The 9,309-nt window shown below is 49.0% G+C and overlaps 1 protein-coding gene across 1 annotated transcript; it reads left to right on the forward strand.

Moving 5' to 3' along the window:
- The first annotated feature begins 6,489 nt into the window (after nucleotides 1-6,489).
- Nucleotides 6,490-8,026, forward strand: LOC107968687 (small ribosomal subunit protein uS5-like). The gene has a single exon (XM_054668148.2). The coding sequence runs from the start codon at nucleotides 7,129-7,131 to the stop codon at nucleotides 7,996-7,998; it is 870 nt and encodes a 289-aa protein (XP_054524123.1). The 5' UTR covers nucleotides 6,490-7,128; the 3' UTR covers nucleotides 7,999-8,026.
- The last annotated feature ends 1,283 nt before the right edge of the window (nucleotides 8,027-9,309 follow it).

Consider the following 9,309-nt stretch of genomic DNA (forward strand, 5'->3'; position numbering starts at 1 on the left):
GCTCCGTGTACCAATCGGAATTTAAAACTGTATCAATTCCTGCTATAGAAATGAGGCTTCTCCCCAGGACCAGCATTCCACGAAGGCAGCCCTTTTCTAGATGGAGAAAATAGAACCTGAAGGCACCTGTTTCCCTAAACCGCTCTCGCTCATGTGTAAGTACAAATGAAAAATGCTGAGGCTGCTTCTGTTGGCATTGCTTTTTAATTACGGCCTTCAATAAATCATTTTATCCTTGAACAAGACTTGAGAATGGCCCGAAGGCAGAGGCACGATTCCTTAGGAATTAGGCCAACAGAGAATGGGCTATCTCTCTTCCCACCCCTTCTCTTACTCTGCTGTCAGAAACGGAAAAGTTCTCTGTGAGTAGCTGGGAGGAGACGGCCGCACTTGAGTTCCATCTGGGGGTTCTGTTGACACAGTTTTACCCCAGCCTGCCTTGATGGCCACTGCCACACAAGCTGCATCTGTTCTTTCTTCTGCGCCTTTTGTTAGTACGTTGTTTTTCCTCTTTCTAGTGTAGTCAGCTGAATGGTGGCTTCGCACAAGATATATCCAGATCCTTGTGCCTAGACTCTGTGGAGGTGGCATTATTTGGAAAAAGGGTCTTTGCAGAAGTAATTAAGTTAAGGACCTTGAGATGAGATTCTCCTGGGGTATGTTAGGTAGGCTGTACATCTAAAGACAAGTGTCCTTATAAGAGGACACTTTTGTCTGGGTGTAGTGGCTCATGCCTGTAATCCCAGTACTTTGGGAGGCCGAGGCGGGTGGATCACCTGAGGTCAGGAGTTCGAGACTGGCCTGACCAACATGGAGAAACCCCATCTCTACTAAAAACACAAAATTAGCCGGGCATGGTGGCACATGCCTTCAATCCCAGCTACTCTGGAGGCTGAGGTAGGAGAGTTGCTTGAACCTAGGAGGAGGAGGTTGCAGTGAGCTGAGATCATGCTATTGCACTCCAGCCTGGGCAACAAGAGCGAAACTCCATCTCAAAAAAAAAAAAAAAAAAGGACACTCTTCCTCTAGAGGAGGAAACCCAGACAGAAAAGGAGGAGGCAAGGTGATCACAGAGGCAGAGACTATCATGCAGCCACAAGTCAAGGAATTCTAGTAGCTTCTACAAGCTGGAAGAGGCAAGGAATGGATTCTTCCCTAGAACCTCTTAAGGAGCATGGTCCTGCTGACACTTGATTGATTTTGGACTTCTGGCCTCCAGGCTTTTTTTTTTTTTTTTTTTTTTTAAGATAGAGCCTTTCTCTGTTGCGATTTCGGTTCACTGCAAACTCCACCTCCCGGGCTCAAGCCATTCTCTGCCTGAGCCTCCCAAGTAGCTGGGCTACAGGTGCCTGTCACCATGCATGGCTGATTTTTGTATTTTTACTAAAGACAAGGTTTTGCCATATTGGCCAGACTGGTCTCGAATTCCTGGCCTCAAGTGATCCACCCACCTCAGCCTCCCAAAGTGCTGAGATTATTTAGGTGTGAGCCACGGCACCCGGCCCAGACATTGTTTGAAGCCACCCATTTCATGGTTCTTTGCTGTAGTGGTTGTGGAATATGAATGCACTCATGCTGTTGGTTGGACTTTGCTGACCTTGTGTCTGTTATTTCCTGGCAGTTCTACAGGGCCTGGAGCTGGTATGAGAAACCTCCCTTTTTTCCCAAATGGTCCCCAGCTTCTCCATTCACTAAAGGCCCTGCAGTCAGGAGCAGTCAGGACTTTGCACCCAGTTGCTGTGGGTGCTGGGCCGACCCGATCCTTCCTCTTGTGTGATCCGTGGACTCGCAGCATTGTGTCACCTGTGAGCTTTTGGAATTGAAGACTTCCAGGGCTCACCCGGGAGGACCTGCTGGGCCAGAATTTGCATTTTAACAAGATGCCCAGGTGATTTGCATACACGTTCAGATCTGAGAAGCGCTGGTAGGAGAGGCTTTAAGGTGGTAATTAGATCTTTTCTCCACCTGCAAGAATCTTAGTTTCTTCATGTTAAATCTATTAACTGTGGCAATGGCATGGGGGTCATAAAACAAAACAAAATCCTTACATCAAGAATGCACCCTGGTGTGTTATGGATGTGGGTGAAGTGAAATGTGTGGAATTTGCTTTAAAATATTGTAAAATAGCCAGAAGGAAAAGAAAAGCGGGAACTGGAATGAGATTGGCGAAATGTTGACAAGTTCTCGCAGTGGGATGATGGGTGCGTGGGGGTTCATGGTGCAATTCTCTCCCCGCTTTTTGTGCATATGGGAAATTTCCATAATGAAAAGTTAGAGGTCGGGCATGGTGGCTCATGCCTGTAATCTCAGCATTTTGGGAGGCTGAGGTGGGTAGATTGCTTGAACCTGGGAGTTCAAGACCATCCTGGACAACATGGCGAAACCCCATCTCTACTAAAAATGCAAAAATTAGCCAGGCATGGTGACAACATGCCTGTAGTCATGTTGAGGCATGAGGTTGAGGCATGAGAATCACTTGAACCCAGGAAGCGGAGGTTGCAGTGAGCCGAGATTGCACCATTACACTCCAGCCTGGGTGACAGAGTGAGACTTGGTCTCAAAAAAATTTTTAATTTTTTTTTTTTTTTTTTTTTTTGAGATGGAGTCTTGCTCTTTTGCCAAGGCTGGAGTGCAGTGGTGTGATCTTGGCTCAGTGCAAGCTCCACCTCCCGAGTTCACTCCATTCTTCTGCCTCAGCCTCCAGAGTAGCTGGGACTATAGGCACCCACCACCATGTCCGGCTAATTGTTTGTATTTTTAGTACAGATGGGGTTTCACCGTGTTAGCCAGAATGGTCTCGATCTCCTGACCTCGTGATCTGCCCACCTTGCCCTCCCAAAGTGCTGGGATTACAGGCATGAGCCACCGTTCCCGGCCTTAATTTTCTTTAATTTGTTTCTTTTTTGAGACAGGATCTCACTCTGCAGCCCAGGCTGGAGTGCAGTGGTGCGATCCCAGCTCACTGCAGCCTCTACCTCCTGGGCTCAAGTGATCCTCCCACCTGAGCCTCCTGAGTAGCTGAGACCACAGGCATGAATCACCACATCTGGCTAATTTTTTCACTTTTTGTAGAGGCAAGATCTCGCTGTGTTGCCTAAGCTGGTCTTGAACTCCTGAGCTCAAGCAATCTTCCTGCCTCAGCCTGGGAGTAATCCCAACACTTTGGGATTACAGGTGTGAGTCACTCTACCCAGCCTGAACGGTTTTTCGTGACTCCACTTTTTCTCCCCTCTTGGAAATGAGTAGTCTTTGAGGGAATGTCTTTTTCGTCTCAATCTCTGGTTTCTTTGCTCAGTGCACTTGTGTTTGGGGCTTTATTGATCTCCAGGCCTTTTTCAGCAGTGTCGTCCCTGGAGAGCAGGATGGGAGCTGATGGCTTCTCAGCATCTTTTAACTCAGTTTAAAGATGACTATCAACAACATCTAGTCAGCATCTGTTGCCGTCGGCAGCTGCGACTTCATTTCCTTTCTCTTTCTCCATCTCTCTAACCTGTTTACGACTCTGTCTTTGTCATGGGTACAGCATCACCTGTGTGGCCCTTAGGCTCTCTTACTTACATGTGATCTGCATATTATGTCTTTACTTCAGGGCTTCTCAACCAGGGGGTGATTTTGCCCCCCAGAGAACACGTGGCCATGTCTGGACACAGTTTTGGTTGTTGCAGCTGGAGGAGGTGGTGCTCCTGGCATCTAGTGGGTAGAGGCCAGGGATGCTGCTAAACACCCTACAATGCCCTGGACAACTCCCACTAAGACAAAATAATGATCCAGCCCCACATGTCAATAGTGCTGAAAGTGACAGACCCTGATTCCATCTTAGAGATCATCCAAGCACATTTGGCCAAATTGTTTTTGCTACTGTCCCATGAAGAAAAGGCAGACTCTTGACTGATGGCAACATCAAAGGGAATTTTGTTTACCTCTTCTTGGTGGACTTTGGGATACGATGACTTACCATTTGTGCAAGTTGTGCATTGCCCACCTCCAGGGGGCGCCACCCACATATTTATGAAAATGCCACCCCAGGAATTGCCACAGTACATAGTCTACATGGCTATAAGCAGTTGCTCTGGTTTTGGGGTTGCCCTGGGGTGCTCTGGAACTGGGAGGAACTTTATTTCTGGCCATTAGAGGCCCCGAGCATGACATTGAGTATCCTTTCAAGAAAGGAGAAATGTTGAACAGAGAGGACCTCATTTTTATAACTCTTGACCATCATCTAGTTACGGAGCATCCACTTTTCACCCCTGGGCCATATCCATTTGACAGATGTAAAATCATCAAATTATAATATCATGGCTTACACTTTTGATAGCTTCTGCCCAGAACATGGCGGTAAGAGCTTCTCATTTTCAATTGATTCATTGGGGGAGAAAATATACACGGCTGCCCTAAGACTTTCTATTACACACCATTTGCTTGACGGGATTTCTTTAGTTTCTGTAGCATAACTTATTCTAACTGGTCCTCAATCACTTTGCAATAAAAACTGAGATTGTGAAAATGTTCTTTGTCATTACCAGTGACAGAGCATTAAGTACCGAGTTCTAGAAAGGGAAGGAACCGAGAGATTTAAACTAGCAGAATGAGCCGCTCACCCTCAGAATTGCTTTTAATCTTGGTGAGAACTGAGGGGAATTTTGACAGGGCTCAGGGGGACTGCGGGGAGTGGGGCTGGGAGGTGGCTGTTTGCATGTGTGGTCAGCAGATCCAGTGGGGGTCCATGTACTGTGGGCAGGCCCACAGATGGAGTTGGGATTGCCCTGGACTGAGTACTGGGTCGTCAGACTGCAAACTGCCATTCTCAAGACATCGAGGCCCAGACTGGTGCAGGAGATACATTGCAGTGTGTCAGCCTTTGTTCCATCGCCCCCCTCCAATGACAGTCCCTGATTTTCCACCGAGGAGTCACTAGTCCCCCACGGCATCTGTGCGACTGGCCACTTCCCAACCTGATCTGGGGCTGGGGCATGTGGTCCCAGCCTGGATGTCAATATCCTTCCACTACCCTGGCCACAGTGATTGGGTCTGAGAAGCAGATTAGCCAAAGGAGAGACAATCTTGGGAATTTCATGTTCATGCTGAAGAAAGTAAAATGGAAAGTGGGGGGAGAGTGAGGGGTTATTCTGATGGTATAGTTTGAGGACCTGGATGTAGCCACACCTGTAGCTGTCAACTCTGTGCCATAGTACTGCTTTTTTTTTTTTTTTCCTTCAAATTTAAATACTTTCTAGAGGCAAGGTCTTGCTATGTTGCTTAGGCTGGTTTTGAAAAGTCCCTTTTGGAGGGTTGCTTTCACGGCTTCACTTCCTTTCTATGACAGCTCAGGGAATCAGAAGACAAGGGAGATGACTTTTTTTTTTATTTTTTTTTGAGACAGGGCTTGCTCTGTTGCCCAGGCTGGAGTGCAGTGGTGCAATCACAGCTCGCCACAGCCTTGATCTTCTGGACTCAAGCGACCCTCCTGCTTCAGCCTCCTGAGTAGCTGGGACTATAGGTGGGTACCACCATACCCAGCTAATTAAATTTTTTTTTAGAAATGAGATCTCACTATGTCACCCAGGCTGGCCTCAAACTCCTGGGCTCAAGTGATCGCCCTGCCTTAGCTTCCCAAACTTACAGGTGTGAGCCCCCACACCCAGTCAACGCTGTGTTCTTATGCACCTGGTGTCCCCCCAGGCCCTGAGCGATGATCCTCCTGCCTCAACCTCCCAAAGTGCTGGGATAACAGATGTGAAGTACAATGTATGGCCCACATAGTATTCTTATGGGTTAAATTGAGTCCTCCTCAAAAGATGTTGAAATCCTAAATTCTAGTAGCTCAGAATGTGACCTTATTTAGAAATAGAGTTATTGCAGGCTGGGCGTGGTGGCTCACACCTGTAATCCCAGCACTTTGGGAGGCCGAGGCAGGTGGATCACCTGAGGTCAGGAGTTTGAGCAACCAGCCTGACCAACATGGAGAAACACCATCTCTACTAAGAATACAAAATTAGCTGGGTGTGGTGGCGCATACTTGTAATTCCAGCTACTCGGGAGGCTGAGGCAGGAGAATCCCTTGAACCCAGGAGGTGGACATTGCATTGAGCCGAGATCGCACCATTGCACTCCATCCTGGGCAACAAGAGTGAAACTCTGTCTCAAAAAGAAAGAAAGAAAGAAAGAAACAAACAGGGTCATTGCAGATGCTATTGATTAGGATGAAGTCATCCTGGAGTAGGGAGGCCCTAAGTCAATGACTGGTGTCCTTATAAAAGAGGAGAGGACATGCCGAGTCACAGAGACACAGGGAAGAAGGCCATGGATCGGACGGAAGATTGGACTGATGTGTCTGCAAACCAAGGAACACTGAAGACTGCCAGGAGACCACAGGAAGCTAGGACGAGGCAAGGCAGGACTCCCCGACAAGTGCAGGAGGAAGTGCGGCCCTGCTGGCACCTCCATTTCAGATTGCTGGCCACCAGAGCCACAAGACAATCAATTTCTCTTGTTTCAAGTCACTGAGCTTGTGGTACTTGGTTGTGGCAGCCTTAGGGAATGAATATACGTACTTTTTTTTTTCTTTTTTTGAGACGGAGTCTCGCTCTGTTGCCCAGGCTGGAGTGCAGTGGTGTGATCTCGGGTCACTGCAAGCTCCACCTCCCGGGTTCATGCCATTCTCCTGCCTCAGCCTCCCGGGTAGCTGGGACTACAGGTGCCTGCCACCACGCCCAGCTAATTTTTTGTATTTTTAATAGAGACGGGGTTTCACTGTGTTAGCCAGGATGGTCTCGATCTCCTGACCTCGTGATCCACCTGCCTCAGCCTCCCAAAGTGCTGGGATTACAGGCGTGAACCACCACGCCCGGCCGAATATAAGTACTATTAAATTAACTCTCCCCTTCTCTCCGTTTTCTTCTAAATGATCATTTTTGCCTAAGCAACAGCTAGGGTCTAATACGGATGTGTTGACTCACTTCAAAGTGGGGGAAGCCAGTCCCCATGTGCGCCCAAAGCTCCTGCTGTCTTGGCCCTGGGCTCAGAGACTGGACCATCATTCTGGGGGCTTGCTGAAGATCTGAGCCAGGGCACCATTCTCTGTTGCCTTTAAACAAAGGCTGGGCTTCCTCTTTTCCAACAAAACACCAAATGGCGGATGACGCCGGTGCAGCGGGGGGGCCCGGAGGCCCTGGTGGCCCTGGGATGGGGAACCGCGGTGGCTTCCGCGGAGGTTTCGGCAGTGGTATCCGGGGCCGGGGACGGGGCCGGGGCCGAGGCCGCGGAGCTCGCGGAGGCAAGGCCGAGGATAAGGAGTGGATGCCCGTCACCAAGTTGGGCCGGTTGGTCAAGGACATGAAGATCAAGTCCCTGGAAGAGATCTATCTCTTCTCCCTGCCCATTAAGGAATCAGAGATCATTGATTTCTTCCTGGGGGCCTCTCTCAAGGATGAGGTTTTGAAGATTATGCCAGTGCAGAAGCAGACCCGTGCCAGCCAGCGCACCAGGTTCAAGGCATTTGTTGCTATCGGGGACTACAATGGCCACGTCGGTCTGGGTGTTAAGTGCTCCAAGGAGGTGGCCACCGCCATCCGTGGGGCCATCATCCTGGCCAAGCTCTCCATCGTCCCTGTGCGCAGAGGCTACTGGGGGAACAAGATCGGCAAGCCCCACACTGTCCCTTGCAAGGTGACAGGCCGCTGCGGCTCTGTGCTGGTACGCCTCATCCCTGCACCCAGGGGCACTGGCATTGTCTCTGCACCTGTGCCTAAGAAGCTGCTCATGATGGCTGGTATCGATGACTGCTACACCTCAGCCCGGGGCTGCACTGCCACCCTGGGCAACTTCGCCAAGGCCACCTTTGATGCCATTTCTAAGACCTACAGCTACCTGACCCCCGACCTCTGGAAGGAGACTGTATTTACCAAGTCTCCCTATCAGGAATTCACTGACCACCTCGTCAAGACCCACACCAGAGTCTCCGTGCAGCGGACTCAGGCTCCAGCTGTGGCTACAACATAGGGTTTTTATACAAGAAAAATAAAGTGAATTAAGTGTGAAAAAAAAAAAAAAAACAAAAAAACAACAAAGGCTGGTGCTCGCCCAGGCATGTGAGCTCCACCGAGGATCTATTTGGAAGGCAGAATTCTGAGATGACCCCTTAGGTTCTTGCCCTGGATAAATGCCAGGTGTAATATTCTCTCCCCAGGAGTGTGGGCAGGACCCGTGGCTTGCTTCTAATCTATACCTAGGGAAAAGTTGAAGGGATTCTGCAGATGTAACTAAGCCCCTAATCCATTCGCTTTGAGTTAATCAAAAGGGAGATTATTCAGGGTGGGCCTGACATCTTCAGGTGAGATCTTCAATGAGGGTCTGGAGGAGACAGACTCCTTCCTCCTGGTTTTTGCTTTTTGTTTGTTTGTTTTTGAGATGGAGTCTCACTCTGTTGCCCAGGCTGGAGTGCAGTGGCACAATCTTAACTTACTTCAACTTCTGCCTCCTGGGTTTAAGTGATTTTCCTGCCTCACCCTCCCAAGTAGCTGGGATTACAGGCATGCGCCATCGTGCCTGGCTAAGTTTTGTATTTTTAGTAGAGACGGGGTTTCACCATATTGGGCAGGCTGGTCTCAAAATCTTGACCTCAGGTGATCCACCTGCCTCGGCCTCCGAAAGTGCTGGGATTACAGGCGTGAGCTACCATGCCCAGCTGGTTTTGAAGAAGCCAGCCACATGAGTTCCACAGTTGCATGGAAAGAAATTCTGCCAACAACCATGTGAGGTTGGGAGAAGACCCCAAGCCTCATATGAGACACTAATTCCAGCCGACACCTTGATCACAACCTTGTAAGAACCTGAGCAGTGGACCCAGCTAAAGCTGCACCCCCAGACTCCTGACCCACAGGAAAGGAGAGGTAATAGATGGGTGTTTTAAGCTGCTAAATTTATGTTGATTTGTTATGCAGCTTAGAAAATGAATACATCATTCCATTTTTTAAAATCATAAGCTAATCACACCATTCTTTTTTTTTTTTTTTTTTTTTTTGAGACAGTCTCACTCTATTGCCCAGGCTGGAGTGCAATGGCACAATCTCGGCTCACTGTAACCTTTGCCTCCCGGGTTCAAATGATTCCCTTGCCTCAGCCCCCCAAGTAGCTGGGACTACAGGCATGCACCCACCACACTCAGCTAATTTTTGTATTTCTAGTAGAGATGGAGTTTCACCATGTTGGCCAGGCTGGTCTTGAACTCCTGACCTCAAGTGATCTGCCTGCCTCAGCCTCCCAAAGTGCTGGGGTTACTGGTATGAACCACTGCACCCAGCGTGACACACC

The sequence above is a fragment of the Pan troglodytes genome, chromosome 18 (genome assembly GCF_028858775.2).
Source record: "Pan troglodytes isolate AG18354 chromosome 18, NHGRI_mPanTro3-v2.0_pri, whole genome shotgun sequence".
Lineage (NCBI taxonomy): Eukaryota > Metazoa > Chordata > Mammalia > Primates > Hominidae > Pan > Pan troglodytes.